General features: G+C 33.2%; 1 protein-coding gene across 2 annotated transcripts in view; it reads left to right on the plus strand.

The window, feature by feature from the left end:
- The window catches only part of Dbp73D (putative ATP-dependent RNA helicase Dbp73D), a 50,243-nt gene extending 35,341 nt beyond the window's left edge, over window positions 1-14,902 (plus strand). For both annotated transcript variants that reach the window (XM_075360488.1, XM_075360489.1), the window contains 2 exons: window positions 4,561-4,695; window positions 14,698-14,902. In XM_075360488.1, coding sequence (XP_075216603.1) covers window positions 4,561-4,695; window positions 14,698-14,859 — 297 coding nt within the window. In that variant the 3' untranslated portion in view covers window positions 14,860-14,902. The remainder of the gene's footprint in view (window positions 1-4,560; window positions 4,696-14,697) is intronic.
- Window positions 14,903-18,183: the final 3,281 nt, after the last annotated feature.

Raw genomic sequence — 18,183 nt, forward strand, 5'->3', positions numbered from 1 at the left:
TTGGGAAGCCACGCAAATCTTCAAACAGTTTTCCCACACTTGTTGAAACTCAGAAACCAGAATATCTTTCAAATGGTTGGTTACTTTTTTTATGGTTTCTACTGTTCCAAAATGGTATCTTTTGAGGTGTTTTTTTAAAGCCGGGAACAGGAAAAGGTTACTGGAACTCAAGTCAGGTGAATAAGGTGGTTGAAGAACTATAGGAATGTTTTTCTTTGCCAAAAACTCATTAATTGAGAGTGCAGTGTGACAAGGTGCATTGTCATGGTGCAGTATCCAATTGTCTTTGATGACCGGTCTCACGCGGGCAACTCTTTTCTGCAGTCTCAAGAATTTCTCAGTAAACATATTGACCTACAGTCTGTCCTGTAGGCAAAAACTCCTTATGGACAATGCCATTACTATCGAAGAAACGAATTAGCATGGTTTTGATTTTTTATTTGCTCTTTTGGGATGTGGTGAGTTTGAAGTGTCCCATGCCTTTCCTTGCTCTGGCATTTTGTTTCTGGGTCATACTCAGATACAAGCATCCAAGATTCATCACCAGTAATAACATTTTTTAGAAAATCAGGATCAGTTTAAACTCAACCTAAAAGATTGCAGCACACTTCCACCCTGTTGTTTTTCTGTTCAACAATGAGGTTTTTTGGTACCAGTATTGCACAAACATTTTTTAATATCCAATTCAGTTGTCAAAATCTTATGGACTGTGGTATGGTACAAATTCAGTTGTTCTGCAATCATTCTGACAGTTAATTACCCACTGGATGTATTGTATCAAGTCTCTGATTCATTCACTGTTGTCATCACTTTTTGGCATTAATGATCTTCCACAGTGCGGATCATCCGCAACTGATTCCGGGTCATTTGAAAATGCTTCAAAACCACCTAAAATCTTGGGTTCTAGAGTGTCATCTCCATATGCCCTTTTCAATTTTTAAAAAGTTTCAGCAGCATTCTCACTGAGTTTAACACAAAACTTGATTGCACAATGTTGCTCATAATTAGTATCACTCATTTTTGTAACGCACAACAAAAACTCGTTTCACAAAAAATTTGTTTACATCTCATGTGGCAACAGTAGACTAAAAATATTAGTACCTAATATAAATCAGCTGTTCATGTAACCACATGTTTACTAGTAACTTTACAGTGTTGCCACTTTGGCTGCCAAAAAAAACTAGTTTCATTACTTTATTTACAGACCTCGTATATGCCACTTAAATTTTCTTCATCAGTATCATTATTATTATACCTTAAATATTTTAAACATGGTTATTAGGTTTGTATGTTTTCTTATATTTTTCTTTATCTTAAACATCAATAATTTTTTTATACGATCTTATTCGTTCGTATATGTGCAATGCTTTAAAAATTAAATTTTTATATGCACCGATTATTTGTCACCATAGATGATTAGATTCTTTGTGTAGTGGTGTGATTTATTGTTGGTTTCCTATGAACAACTGTTTCTATAATGTTCTTTTTGTGTTTATTTCGATTTCAATGTCCGAAAAATGTATTTTCCTGTTAATTTCCATTTCAAACGTGAATTTTAAATCATTATTATAGTTATTAAGTATATTTAAAATAGTCTTGTGATCGTCGTTTGTAGTTGCATTGCATATGACCGATGTATCATCCACATAGCTAATCCAAAAAAATATTTGATGTTTGTTCAAAATATCATTAATTAAGATGTTTTCAAAATGTAAGAAAATTTCAGAAAATTGTTTTAAGAAAATTTTGGAGTTATATTCTAAACTTCTATTGCAATTCTGATGGTATCAAGGTTTATTGGCCTAGGTTGGATGTTAATTCTTATTGTAACTAATGAGTATTATTTCATTTACTTTTGCCATAGGCACAGTGCCTTTTTGTTATATATAAGTGAATTTTTTTAAATTTGTTTTTGTTCATTTAATACAATTAAAATAATGTTATGGAAACTCCCATACAAGTTTTTTCTCGGGATTATCTCATTTCTCTTCGCCTTTAAAAGAATCTGTAACAGCAAATTGTGTCAGAACTAGATATATTAGAAAACTTTAATAATGTTACTAGTTTTTAAGTACAATTAATAATTCAGTAGATATAAAAATCAATTTTTGTATGAAAATATAATGTAGCTATGAAATTATATAAAAAAATAGGGGACGAGAAATAATGAATAAAAAATAAATAAAAATAATAAAATTAGTGAAGTTTCTGGTAAATGAACTTTGAGTAATGGAATTATGGTTGGAAAGTAGGTTTGATAGATCAATTAGGAAGTTGTGCATAATGAGGAAAGGAGTGCACACTTTTCCATTGTTAATGATTTGGTTTCATGAGTGGATTAAAAAATAAAAGAAAATTGACAATTTACAATTTCTTTGTTATGTATTGTGTTTCTTGAAATTTGATGAAGTTCTGCAAGAAATCAACAAAACCTAGTCTATCATAGACTTTGTTCTTATTTGGTCCAAAAAATGTTGACAGAGGTTTGCAAAACCAAGTGATAGTCTGCTCAGTATTTTCTTATCCTTTACAAAAATGAAGGTGATGATTTTTTTAGTCAAATTGTGACAAGACTGGGGTATCTATCACCAAACAATCCAAACAGCAGTCTATGGCATAGTGACTCACAACATCTCCAAAAAAACAAGGTTCAAAACCATTTTAACCCAAAAAGTTGTATGACTGTCTTCTAGGAGAAGAAACGGGATTTGTTGGTTGACATCTTGCTAAGATATGAGACTGTAAATGCTTCGCTTTATTGTGATACTTTCAAAAACTGTGCCTTGCAATCCAAAACAAGAGGATAGGTTGTCCTGTTGTAGGGTTTTGTTGCTTTATGACAATGCTTGTCTGTATGTTGCTGGTGAAACTTAAAGTATGATTGAATAATTTGGTTGGAAGCATTTGAAGCATCCACCCTATAGTCCTGACTTGACACTGTGTGTACCACTTTTTTCTCCATATCAAGTGATCCCTTGCAGTACAGCTCTACAACGTAGATGCAAACAAGAAAAATGCTGTGCAACAGTGTTTCACTAGCAGCACTGTTTTTTTGAGGAAGGAAGGATAAAATTGATTGCAAGGTATGAAAAATGCCTTAATAATGGTGAAAATTATGTAGAAAAGTAGTTCAACATTTACTCTTCCTTGTTATAATAAAATTATTCCATTCAAATTTTTTTTTTTTTTAAATAAAAAACTGTCATACTTTCCAGATATGCCTCGTTGTTTGATATATCTTGTTTATAGATATGTCTTGTGTATGAATATGTGTGTATTTTTTTCTCTATGATCATGGGTGGTTCAGTTTTTGGGTAATTCATTACTAAATGTAAATTATTGAAGTCTGAACAGTTCAGATTTAAAAGGAAAAAACATATCTGAAGGATTAACGTAGTCAGTATAATTTGTAATGCTATTTCTGTTTTTGTCATCCTAGTGCAAGGATAAGGTCATTCAATTCTCCAAAAAAGAAAATGTAAAAAAGTAAGAAAACTGCATGATTATACTATTAAGGAGACATAAAACTAAGTTATTTGAGAGTTTTTTTTTTGAAAGATAAAACAGCAACAAACTATAGAACAAATGATTTCAGATTGGAAAGAAGCAACTTGGATGTGATTTTTGCATTAGATAATAGATAAAAAAAAGGGTTTGGAGTTAAATAGAAAACTAGGAAGTGAAAAAGTTTTGGAAATGAAGTAAACTTGCATAGAAAAAAACACTGAAATGACATAACAAATATATGAAAAATATGAATTTAGGGTCCAAGTATTAGTGGGGAACTAATAGTGGTTAAAATAAAAAATACTTTAAACCAAAAGTGAACAAACTAGCCCTATTTAACGTATTGTAAGGAATGAAATTCCAATAAAAATGAACATACAGAGGGAATTTTATAATTGTTGCAATTGGTCAGAAGATAGTTCAAAGATATACTTAGCCTAAGGATATGTCAAAGGATGTTAGGTGATGCACAAGTTCTCAGAAAATACATATTGTAATGGTATCATTAAAATACACCGTTCACTAGGAAACATTTCTACCTTTGCTGGACCTTGAATAGCAGCAGTAGTAGTATAAAAAAATGACTACTGTATTAAAACTAATGACAAGACAATTTAAAAAAAAATATTTTAACAAATAAAAATTCTGTTCTGAAATATGCTTAAACACAGTAAACTTCTTTTTATATCATCTTTAAACAAAGTTACTGAAATCCAGGCACTGGGAACATATTACTGGGAAAACAGGCAAAAAACAAGGTATTTTTATATGTGATTTGTCTTAATTCTTACTTTTTTACTTTAAATAAATTGAAACTCTAGACAGTAATACTGATAAAAACAAAGTTTATTATGATATAAAACTCAATTTTTTCTGAGTAATTAATAAAAATGTAATTCTTCAAAGACAATCCTTTTCTTTTGTCACAAGTACTCTATTTTAAGTATGATATATTTATATGACAAATATAACACATTACTAACATTAGTGCTTAAAGGAAAACTTAAATTAAATTACAACAACAAATTTTATCAATTTAATTTTATGTTATAGGTAAAATTATTTCATAAGATGGTTAAAAGCACTGGTCACTCAGATTTGAGTGAATTAAAAATAGCAGAGAAAGAATTGGCATATCTTGAGAAGCCTTACAAGAAAGCATTACGTTCTCTTAAGAAAGAAACACTAGTAAGTATAAACTACAGTTTAAAAGTTAAATATTTATTTATAGTAGGAAGGGAGCAGAGACAAGCATTCATTCCACTGACTGGGTAATCCTGAAGAAACTAAACTAGTTTGTCCAGTAGTTTATTCCCAGACAGGGAGTGTTATTCTTTAAGACTTTGGGGGTTGGCGTCCCCCACAGGCCTAGCCTCTGCAACTTTTCTTTCCACTACACACTGAGCTGCAGAACCCTTTACACTATACACATATGCTACACCAAGAACACTATGTGCAATTTACAACATATACTGTAACACAACTACATTACAACTTTCTACACTATTTCCTCTTACACATATACTGAGATGTTGCGACACCTCATGAAGCGTAATCGTAGCCCAATGTGGAAACTATCATCTCAGTGGGTGAATGGCTCTATGTAGTGAGTCTCAAACGATCTCCTCTGAGCTCCTGGGTGAACCCAGTTGTATTAAGCTCTAGCTCCAGTACGCATACACTCTGCTGGACTGGTCTTCTGTTATATTGCCAGTACTTGTGGGTCCAAAATGTCAAGTCCACAAACAAATTCTATGATGGTTGGTGGTCCACCTTCAAAAACCACCAACATTTATCTTGTGAAAAGATCTCAATCGGCTTTGTCTGATAATGATAACTGTTTCGGGGTAAATAATTTGAATGGCGACAAAACACCTTTACAGTACCTGAATGTCGGATTTGTAGTTTTATGCAATAATCAGGAAGGTGGCACCTTTATAAGGTTTCACCTTTCCTGATCAATAAGGTAGTGGCAGGTTCAAGCAGTTCCCCCAAAAATATCAGAAAACTGAGAGACAGATCAATTCTAAGAGAGACTTTCAGTGATGAGCAAAGTCAGTCGCTCTTACATCTCACTAATCTGGGCAGTATAAGTATAAGTACGGTATGTCATGGAACCTTGAATACTAGCCAAGGAGTAATTTTTTGCTGGGATCTTCTTGAGATGGACATTAAAGAAATTGCCAAAGAGCTTCATCCCCAAGTTGTTACAGAGGTGAGGAGAATAATGAAACGTCAGGGTGGGATGGAAGAACTTACTCCATCTCTTATTTTAACCTTCAACCTTCCCAAACCACCGGAGAAAATTAAAGTAAGATACCTATTGGTTACAACCATTCATCCCTAACCCATGACAGTGTTTCCATTGTCAAAGGTATGGCCATACCACAGCGTCTTGTCCGAGCACCGCAATCTGTGCTAGATGTGCAAGAGAAGGTCACAAGGACACTTGACTGTCAGGAGGAAGAAAAATGTGCAAACTGTGGGGGAACACATTCAGCTAGATCTCGAGATTGCCCAACTTTCAAAGAAGAAAAAGCAATTCTAAAAATCTGTACTGAGCAAAAACTTTCTTTCCCAGCCACCCGAAGAGAATATAAAAAGATGCTTAGCTCTCAAAACCTGGTTAAACCAGATATCTCTTTCATTGCTGCAGTGTCAAGTAAAGCTCTTGTAAATGCAGACCTAAAACAGTGCGGATCCTGCAGTGAGCTGAAGAAGCTTGTTCAAGTGTTATCTGATCAGATTGCTTCACTTCAGCCACTATTCCAGAGCTGATGAAAATGAACAAGAAGTCAGTTGCAGTTAGTGAATCCAGTCATTGGATCCCTCTGAAGGTCCCTGTCCCCAAATTTTTACCTGTGTGGGCAGGAATAATCACAGCTGGTGGTAAACCATCTGCTAAGCTTCCTGTTAAGTGAGCCCTCACAACTACCCCCGTCTATGACATCCCATTCATCATAATCACCTCATATACTGGAGGATATGGTTGAGGAACTGCCTGTACTCAGGGCATCGAAGTTCCTTACCATCAAAACAACGAAGAAGAAAAACCACATCACATACACTTAATTTTTATATATTTTCCTGAAATTCCATATCTGTAACTACCTCTACTTATGAACATTATTCAGTCAGTGGAATGTTAGAGGTCTTTGGTCTCTCATTGAGGATATTAGGGTACTGGCGTGCACATATAAACCAATAATCATGTGCTTCCAAGAAATGCATCTTTTACAATGAGTTACAATAACACTCAGAGGCTATTTCTGTGACAGATTTGACTGTCTAATAGACAGTAGAGAGAGTGGTGGAGTTGCTATTTTCATGCGGAATGCGGTATCAGCTACAAAAACACCACTAGCTACCCTTATTCCTGCTGTTGCTGTGAAGGCTCTATCCACTTCAAATTGCATATCTGCAATTTGTAACTCTCACCGAACTCTGAGTTCAATGCTCTGTAAGTGAAATTTCCTCACGAAAATCCCATCGCCATTATTAATAGTAGGAAACTTCAATGCCCACCATATTTCCTGGGGCTCAACTTTCTGCTCCTATAGAAAAAATAAAATGGTAAACAGAGTAAGACAAGACTTAGATCTTTGTCTACTGAATGATGGGTCACACACATACATGTCCTTATCATCTGGTACATTGTCTAACATTGACCTCTCCATATGCTTGCCAAGTTTATTCCCTCATCTTAATTGGTCTGTTAATGATGACTTGCACACCAGTCATCACAGGCCAAGTATTACTGTTTTTAATGTCAGCCGTGAGGTGAGGAAAAGGCCACAGAGATGGGTTGTTGAAAAGGCGGATTGGAACAGTTACCATGAAGCCTTCCTGTCACAGTACGATGGTGGAGTAGGCGTCCTTGATCAGCTTTCCTCTTTTACATCCATTATACTTGAGGCTGCTAATAGATATATCCCACAAACATCGGGAAAACCTAGATCTCCTTCCATTCCTTGGTGGAATGATCATTGCCAAAATGCTATTTGCAAGTGATGGCAGGCACTGCGTAAATTTTACCACAGGCCTACAACTGAACATCTAAATTTGTACCATAAGGCTAGAGCAGTATGTCGTCGGATATTCTTGGACACTAGGAGGAAATCATGGAGGAAATACATAGACATCTCACACAGTACTCCCACGTCTACTGTGTGGAAAAAGATACATGCGATTTGTGGGTCACCAAACCAGTTTATTCTCAGGCTTCTTCATGAAGGAGAGAACTCCTTTCATTATTTTCTGTGGTGGCAACTATATTAGCAAATACTTTCCACTCAGTGTTTCACACCTCACCATATGGTTATGAATTTCAGAGGTACAAGATACAGATGGAAAGATTGGTGTTGAACAGTGGTGATTCAGTCTGTGAATTAAATGCTCCATTTGTATTCAACAAGTTGTTACACAGACTTGCAAACTCGTTTGACATGTCCCATGGACCTGACAACGTTTGTCTCGGTATGCTATCACACCTTGCTCATTCAGCATTACATCTATTGAACGTTTATAATGATCTATTCTCTGCACAAGTCTTCCCACCCATCTGATCAGAAGCCATTGTCATACCAATACTTAAACCTGGAAATGACAATGCAAACCCTCCAAGCTACTGCCCTATATCTCCTTGACAAGTGTTCTATGCAAGGTAATGGAGAGGATGGTGAACCGCAGACTTGCGTGGTACTTAGAGAGACATGGAGTGTGGTTTCCGACAAGGACGATCCTCTATTGACAATTTAGTGTCATTGGAAACAGCTATTCAAAATGCTTTCCTACTACACTAGCGCCTTGTCACTATCTTCTTTGATATCAGAAAGGCATTCGACACAGCCTGGCGACATGGTATTTTAAACACTCTCAAAGAATGGGGAATCAAGGACAATATGCTTGCTTTTATTAGGGGTTTCCTAAATGGCCGAACTTTCCATGTTCATGTTGGAGATTCTCTCTCGAATAGCGCCAACATGGAGAATGGAGTACCTCAAGAAAGTGTATTAAGTGCCACCTTATTTTCTGTAGCCATTAATGAAATAACTAAAAGTATGCAGACACCTCTTTCATGTTCTTTATTTGTTCATGATTTTGCTGAATATATTGCATCCCGTTCAACTACCACAGCGTAGAGACTACTACAGAACACTATATCTCACATTGAAGCTTGGTCCAAGTTACCGGCTTCAGATTTTCACCTGAGAAAACAAAATGTGTAGTCTTTTCTCACCTGCAGGACCCCTTTATTCCACAAGTCTTTCTCAGTGGAGAGCTGATTGCTATCTCTCCTGCTCTCAGGTTTTTAGGTTTATTTTTTGATAGCCGCTTTACGTGGTCAAACATATCACAGAATTAAACGCAAGGTGTTCCAAACTTTTAGATATGCTGCGAGTCCGTAGCAATACTAATTGGGGTGGCAGTCGGTTGTGTATATTGTGTTTTTTGAGGTTGAATATTGAAGGAACCATCCTTCACTACTGCCGCTTTATTAACTGTGTAAAAGTCACTCTTAGTACAAAGTGACAAGATGACTGGACAGTTGTATTAAATAACAAACTCCGGCACATTAAAAGTTCTGTGTTACCATGGGATTCCTCATACAGGTTGTCGTGAAGAAGTGGTTCTCTGCCAATTGCAGAAGGACATACAAGAGAACTACTCACAGGTATCTGTATCAGCAGTAAACACACCAGTAAGCATGGGATGCAACTGCCATTTGACTGTGCGCCACATTCTTGTGGAATGTATACGTTATGCAGCCTTGCTGGGTAAATATAAATTGCCCAGGAATTTTCATCAAATCCTGGACAATAATAAAGAAGTTTTGGACCAGGTGTTTTTGTTTCTCCAGGGTGCTAATATTTTACATAATAGTGTTTTTGGATTTTTTTGCAGTAGTTGTATGTTTTGTGTCTTAAAATTTTAGTTTAAGTTTTTTGTTTTGTCTGTTTTTAATATTTTAGTTTGTTTTGATTTCATTTTTAAATTTCTACTTTAGTTTTTACTTGCTTTAATTGTTGTTATTCTGCCAGGTTTTGTATTTATTTATATTTCATGTTTTGCTTTCCAGGTGTTTTTATTTCATTTTTAATTGTGGATTTTTGAAATTTAGTTTTTTGAAACACATACATTGAGTTCTCAAGCGATAACGTTAAAGCGTTTTTCACCCAGAAAAAACCAAATAAAAAAAATGTATTTCTTTGGAGTCCCAGAACGTTGTCAACTACATTAGTGATTTCCACACCATCCAGATAAAGGCTGTAATGATACAGAAGTGCACTTAAGACTTAAACATCAAGAAAAAAATATATTTTACAATATTTTCTTAAAATTAATGTCAGTCTTTACATAGGATTTAGCCCCACATTCACCACATCTTAGAACTGGTTCTTTGCTATCTCAAATTAAACTCTCAAATTTTCAAAGCCTTCAGAAATCAGTTGCCCACCTAAACTATAAGTATATGACTTAAATATTTGTTCTAAGATCACTATTCCCTTTACCCAGGACCTTCTCAGGGAGTTTCTTAGTAGTTTTTGTGGTTTTGAAGACTCATAATATTGAGATTGTTTGTTCTCCTCCATCCTTAACAGTATTACCTTCTGATAAATGGAGTTTGGGAACGACGTGCTTTACACGGCCTAGTTTTAGCATTCACATAGAATAGGATAGAAGTACTCTTTTCTAAATAAATATTAGGAGCCCCACTGTCAATTACAGTAAAAGTCTCACTTGGGAATTCTGAAGGATCTTTTGACTAATTTTGCACAATTGTTCTTAAGGCACTTTTTAAGAACTACAATTATGTTTACAAAGTTATAGCCATTCTGTAATTATTGCCTCCCAGATCAAAGAACTTTTAGTGCTGGACAGTATTGCCCGAGTGAGTCTTCTCTTTCACCCAAGAGAACAGCCTGTCGAATTCTTACAGTTCATATCTATCCTGGTATTCTCTTGGACCATGCTGAGGCCTCTAAAAGACGTCTTGGATTGAAAGGATTTCCTTTTCAGAAGGAAGGAGTCCCACAATTTTTTTCAGCTTTTTTTCATTAGGACGTACATATATGTATGTTTTTGATGTTTTTTTTTTAAAGTATTGACGTAATCAGTAATTTGAATGATATGGTTTGTATATTTAAAGACATAATTACTTATTTATTTATTTATTTATTTAACTATTTTTTCTTTTAACAGTCTCCAGTAGGACGTGGTATAGTTAAGATATTTATCAAATAAAATAAGAAAGAAAGAGAAGAATATAATCAGACAACATTGTATGGTCTGGTGCTAATACATTTTTCTTACTAAAATCTTTGTAACTACTGTCTTTATTAATCTGTGAATTTGTATTATTTAATCTACAGTAACACCTTTGCAGTACAAATCTGATATCATTATTATAGCAGTTGTTGACAATACCCAAAAAATCCTGCACATTCTGTGTGACGTTTGTTTTCCAACTTTTGTTATAATTTGTACAAACATATCTTTTATTAAACTGTTCAACAGAATAAAACATTACAATTTTTTGTAATATTTCTTATAACAATGGATTGTACTTGAATTATTACCTTAACTAACATGAATTGGCAGCATTATTAATAACATGGATCACATTGTTTGGTTCATTGATGTAATTGAATAAGTAACAGTTTGATGCTTCCACAACTGAGGGGCAAGGCAAAGGTTTTCCTTGGTGAAATCTGAGCTTTTTCTCAATTACTTAATAGAAAAACAATTTGTTGTGGTTTATATTTGAGCTTGTCAACTTAAAAATACAGATTAGTGATGTCCTGCTACTGTTGTAGTTAAATACTCCCAACCTCCTAAGGAATTGCATGTAAATTGGGTAATGTGATACCTTCTGGGGTATGGAGCATCCTTCTGAGAGTGTGTCTCATTTCTTAGTCCCTTTGTAGATAGATTGTCTCTTTCTATCTATCCTTTTTCTAATGAGAAAGAGAAGAAATCAAGGATTTCTTCTATTTCTTATATATATGTTTTATGGGTATTAGCTACATTCACAAGGTCCATATTAAGGATACACAAATCTGTAAAGTTACTGTTTTCTTAATATTGTATATTTTTGAGTCTTAAACTTTTTGAGAACTTTATTTCTTATATGGCGTTTACAAAAGCTCAGCTTGAGATTTATATGTTAATCAGATGATTATATACAGGTGTATCATGAAGTTCTCCCAGGACTTTCTTAACTTATTCTACTCATGAAAATAATGGAAAAAGTTCATATAAATATGTGTCCTAAAATGCTTCATTTATGAATTACAGCTAATGAAAGATTTCACTCTGATTTCAGCCATCCTGTTGAAATGAGGATGTATTGAAATTTTTAGGATCTTAATTAAGGCGCAGAATTAGTGCTCTTTTGATTTTTGACCTGACATCAAATACAATAGGTCCCAGAACCATTTCTCCTGTAGTTTTTGAGAAATTTGGGGTGAAAACCAATAAATGTTGTAAAAAGCCCTTTGTTTTTTTGTGTTTGACATACAATAACATTGTTAAGTTGGTAATATACATAAAAATTTTAAACAAAACTTATAGAGAATTTAATTCTGAAAAAAGTTGTGTATAAGTTGAATAAAACAAAGAAAAGTTGGAAAAATTTTAATTTTATTTAGAAACAGTAACCTAGATCAATGTGCATTATATGTACCAGTTTAATAAATATTCAAAAATGGGTCCATCATCTTCAACACATTTCTTGGCATGCTTCTGTACTGTTTTTGTTGCCCTTTTTACTAATTCAGGGCTGTACTTAAGTTGCTCAGTTACATCTTTAAGTTCTCTTTTTTTCCTGTTTAGCCTCCGGTAACTACCATTCAGATAATACTTCAGAGGATGATATGTATGAGTGTAAATGAAGTGTAGTCTTGTACATTCTCAATTCAACCATTCCTGATATGTGTGGTTAATTGAAACCCAACCACCAAAGAACACGGTATCCACGATCTAGTATTCAAGTCCGTGTAAAAATAACTGGCTTTACTAGGACTTGAACGCTGGAACTCTCGACTTCCAAATCAGCTGATTTGGGAAGATGCGTTCACCACTAGACCAACCCGGTGGTTCTACATCCTTAAGTTGCTCAGTTACATGTGAACAACTAATTCCTCATGAGAATGTATTTTTGTTTTGTATACAATATTTTTCATCTATATCTAGAAGAAAAAATCTAAAGGTGTTAGGTCAGGTGATTTTGGTTGCTAGGAATATGCACCTCCTCAACTGATACTTTTCTCAGGGAATGATGATTTAAGTGATTTAAATGATGATTTAAGATTTAAGGAAATGGCATAATAGAACTGGGGAAGCGACCGTGTTGCTGGAAGTATACTTTGCGTCTCAGTGCTAGATGAACATCTTCAAGCAGCTGCAGCAATCCTCCTTGAAGAAACTGTAAGTAGACCTCAGCATTTAAGCAGCCAGGTAATATGAATGATCCAAGCAGCTGATTGTGAAGAAGGCTGCACTGTATATTGACACTAAATCGGTGTTGAAAATTACCTTCCACCGTTTCATGAGGATTTACTTCTGCCCATATATGCTCATTACGTAAGTTGTTGATGCCATCTTGAGTGAAATTTGCCTCAACAGTAAACAAATCATATAGTCGATTTGTAAAACTTGTATTGTTTAAGTGTCCTCTTCTTCATTCCCTCTTCAACAAATTTTGCTGTCAGTGACTTAAACCATGCAGTGACACTGTTTTTCAATTCATTGTCATCCTCAAACTTTTGTGATGCAAGCCATTGTTGAAGGTGAAGAGAAAGGAAATAAGCACTGAGAGCTAAGTCAGGGTTATAGGGTGGATGCTTGAAGATTTTACAACAAAATTTTTCCAATCACTTTGCAGTCTGATTTGTATTGTGTGACCAAGCATTGCCACAAAAAACAAACTCCTGCAGGATATCATTCTTCATTATTTTTTTTTTATAACTCTTCTCTGACTCCTACATTTTTCAGTATGTATTGGTATTCAGTAGATCCATAGTCACTAAATTTGACAATTAAGTTACCCATTTTGCCCATCCAAAAAAACAGTACCCATAAACTCCTTTAAGATACATTCTTGTTTGAACTTCTTTGGTCTGCAAGATTATGAATACTGCATACTGCTATTCTGTTGATTGCTACTTTGTCTTGATGTTTGAATAAGAATCTAGGTTTCTCATCTGGTAACAATAACAATGTGATCAAACATTTCATCACTTTCACTTTCGTATCACCATAAAAATTCATGGTTTTCCTTGTGTATTCAGTTAACATCTTCAGCACCCATTTGCCACATGATTTTTTATAGCCCAGTTTTTCAGTCAGAACATCATAAATAAGAGATCAGGGAACATCAAAGACAGTCAACACGCTAAAGCTCTGTTTTTCTCAAATTTTTTTGTCAACTTTTTCAATCAAATCATTCATTTTCTTAGACAGCCAGTTGCTACATTCTTCATCATGAACATTTGCTCACCCTTCAAATGAAGGAATGCACCACTGACATACTTTAGCTTCACTCATAATATTTGCCCATAAACATCACAAATTTGCCTGTGATTTTCAGCTCCAAATTTTTGCCATCAAAATTCAGATTACTCATAGTTTTTCACACTTAGCAGAATCACAAATTGTAGTACTGATAATAAATGAATGAATATAAACGACTAACAACAAAATCACTAAACTGTTTTTACTAACAACTTTACATCACATACATAGGCAGCAAATTCATAAAGACCATACTTCAGAAACACAAATTCATAATGAACCTTACTTCAGAAACACACACTTACACATATTCACACACTATATTCCTTAAGCTTCTTTACCACAGGTTTTTAATAATCTAGACATTGTACTATCTAGAACTACTTCAGACAAATTATAGCAGAACCTACCATCTGTCTAAGCTGTGATTTTTTTTACATAAATCAGATCTGCCAACTGGTGCAGTGGTTCAGGCATCTAACTGACATACAATACTTCATATAAGCACTACATTCAGATTACAATTTTAAACAAATTCATATTTTTGATATTGTTTACCTTGCCGATGGGTTTTAATTAAATGTAATTTATTCTATAAAAAGAAGAATTTTCTTACTTCAATTTTTTTTCTGTTTTTTACTTACATATATAATGAATTTTTTTCCTTTATTACAGAAAGAAAAAGAATCAGCAAAAAAATTGGTAAAACTGAAGAAAAGGAAAAACTTTGTACATCATAACAGAAATAATGTTAAGAAAAGTAATAATAAATCAAACCAAAATATGAAAGAAGTAATTAGAAAAAAGCTTAAAAGTAAGAAATCAAAGGATAAATAAAGAATATATTTTTATACTGTAATAAATTTATTAATTGTTTTTATATTTGTGTATACATTATTCATTAGCCTCCTGTTTTTCATCATAAGTGTTGCCAGCAAGGAAGGTAGATCATGTTTAGAAACAGAATAGAAATGAGGAGTTAACTTATTCTAAGCAGAGGGGTTAACAACATAATAATTGTGTTCCTGTGCATTCTGGGTTTGACCAACACTCTGGTTTGGTTTTCCTTCTTTTTTTATGAAATAAAAATATCCTAACTTTTGATCAGATTCTTGTAAAATGTACTGATATGTTGACAACTAAACTAAACAGCTGTTCTTGAATAAATCAGTATTCAAACACAGATGCTGATTTATTCTGTTTTGATCCAAATTATTAAAGGTGTTCCATTTCTTCAGTAATGATATTCTGTTATAACTATAAATTATGATCCTCCATTGCAAGTTTAATCAGAAATGTTTAATTTCCCTTTTTTTAAGATGCTCAAGCAAACAAATAACAATTATAAATGTGGTCAATACTTAATAAAGCTTTTACAAGCAGTTTACAGTTTTTAAAATTGCTTTATTATTAAAGTATTAGTTTTTATTTAAATCAGTTGCACATATTTTCCTTCTAACACCTTATTAAGTATCTTTTAAAAAAAATCACATTTATGTACTTCTGTTACTGATTAGATTATGGTAGATCAGTTTAAAATAAAATAAATATAGTTTCTTAAAATATAATACTATTTACATTAAAATGTATTTTTATTCATAAGTGGATGAATTATGAATTAAAAAATAAAATAAAGGTTTAAAAATTCTACGAGGCTTGGTTGATAAATTTTGCACATTAGCATGCTAACAGAGACAAAAGGTACTATTGAGTTGGGCATGACAGCACATGATACCAAATCCCGCTCCACAAATCTGCAATACGGTGTTGAAATCCATTTACCAGTTTGTTTTCAGTAGCAGCTAAAATGGAGTCAAGTAGGCCAATATGTCAACACGGTTAAAACAGCACGCAGTGATAAAATTTTTAACAGCAGAAAATGTGAATCCTACGAATATTTTTCATCGTTTAAAAGCGGTTTATGATAGTGAAACTGTTGACAGGAGTGCTGTGAATAGGTGGGTGTTGAAATTTCCCGAATGGGAAGCTGGTAAAGCAACAATTGATGCACCTCACAGCAAACAACCAGTTTCTGTGACTGATGATAAACATAAAAAGGAGGTGGATGATATGCTTCAAAGTGACTGTTGAATCACCTAGCAATACATCGCTATTCAGTTAGGAATATCTAAAGAACGAGTATGTTATATTATCGAGGAATTGGGTTACTGTAAAATCTGTGCATGATGGGTACCACGCAAACTCTGATGGTTCTTCACAAGCTGAAGTTTGACCCTATTCCGCATCTACCATACTCACCAGATTTGGCTCTGTGTGACTTCCATTTATTCCCTCATCTCAAGAGGGATTTCAAAGGTAATCATTACACACTGACAGTTTATAACTTAAAATATAAAGAAAAATATATTTTGAATAAAAAGTTTTGTTATTAGAAATCTTTATAAAATATACATTTCAAACATGTATAGGAAACATGACTTTTAGGTCTTACTTAAGAATAAATCTTGGCAAATAATGAAAAGTCGAACTGAATTAGAATAACAAAAAATTAAAATTACTCTTCAGTCATTGCTTGCATGATTGAAAACTTCAGTTCTTGATGAAATAATGATTTTTTATTCAGTGCTGGCTTTTTTCTCAAAAACTGCTTATCACCATTGATCACATGTAACTAATTCAACTACTGTTACAATAAGAAACTATATTATTCATTTTTCTTAAAATGAAAATAAATAAACTTCCTATTATTTTATTAATTGTATTTTTTTATCTCATCCCAGTACCAAAGTTTTGGTAATAAATTGGATTTAAAAATAGTTTTCTTGTATATAGCTGCAGATGATATTTTGTTTTTTTTTTTATTTTATACAGGTATAAAGAATGTGAATAACAAAGTCTGATTGTTTATTATATTTAAAAAATATTTTTATAAGTTTGATGGATATTATAAAGTTTCAAATCAGTTCTTAAAGAAAAGTTGCGTTGGGTCACTATCAGCGGGCTAACATTTTAAGCAGATTTGCTAGAGGTTTTTGCCCACAAGAGTAAAACAAATTTTGATGCAAATTTAATGGTTGTCATTGAATATAATAAAATTTGCATGGTCCAAAGGCCACATGAGTGAGAAACAGAATGGTACCCAGATTCCTACAATTACCACAGAAAAAATGTGTTGTAGGAGAAAAGAAAATAATTTTTGTGAAAAGTTTTATATAATTAATTTATTGTTACCAGATAGTTTGTACTGAAATTAATGTGTGTTTGATGTTTAGAAATGGATAGAAGATTAACAGCCTTTTTAAATAAATAAAAAAAAGTAGAATTAAAATTCAGGGAAGAGCTATTAAAGATTTTGAAGAACTGGGTTGCTATAATAAGAAATGAAAACCAGAAAGCGAAGGTACAGTACAGAAAAAATTAACCAAGAACATTTCCTATTTTCACACATTTTTAATTCTTGGATGAAAGAAGCTTAAAGGAACTAAAAGAAAATATTTAGACTGCAGCATGAACATTAATTTTTGTTGCTGAAATTATTAAGAATTGCAAACAAGAGTTCTTTTGAATGAATGTTAAATTGAATACATGGATAAAATCCATTGCCAGAGAGAAGGGGGAAATAAAAATAAAAATATAAGAATCTTTCAGTTACGTCAAGATTTTATTTTCCATAATATTTTTAGTCTGAGCTGTAAAGTTGTATTTTTATTCATACGATTCTTATATATATATGATTCTTATTCTTATGTATTCTCATATGATTTCCTATATATTCTTATTCAAATAGGTACATAATATACCTTTATACCTATACAAGGCGTTTTTAAAGTAATGAAATAAAAACAAAAATGAACAAACTTTATTACTTCTGCATAAAAATTACATTTATGTATTACTTTTCTACATAGTTGTCTTAAACTTAAAATATTTTTCATAGCACTTCACTAGCTTCTTCATTCCCTCTTCAATAAATTCCACCACTAGTGATTAAAACCATGCATTTGTAATGCCATTTTTAATTTGTCATCATTGTGAAACCTTTATGATGCAGACATTGTTTAAGGTGAAGAAAAATAAAATAATCACTGGGGGCAAAGTGAGGTCTATATGATGGGATGATTGAAGATTTTACAACAAAATTTGTTTAATTGTCTTGTTTGATTTGCCATGTATGGCTGGGTATTGTGATGCAAAAACAAA

Source organism: Lycorma delicatula, chromosome 3, assembly GCF_047948215.1.
Source record: "Lycorma delicatula isolate Av1 chromosome 3, ASM4794821v1, whole genome shotgun sequence".
NCBI classification, from domain to species: domain Eukaryota; kingdom Metazoa; phylum Arthropoda; class Insecta; order Hemiptera; family Fulgoridae; genus Lycorma; species Lycorma delicatula.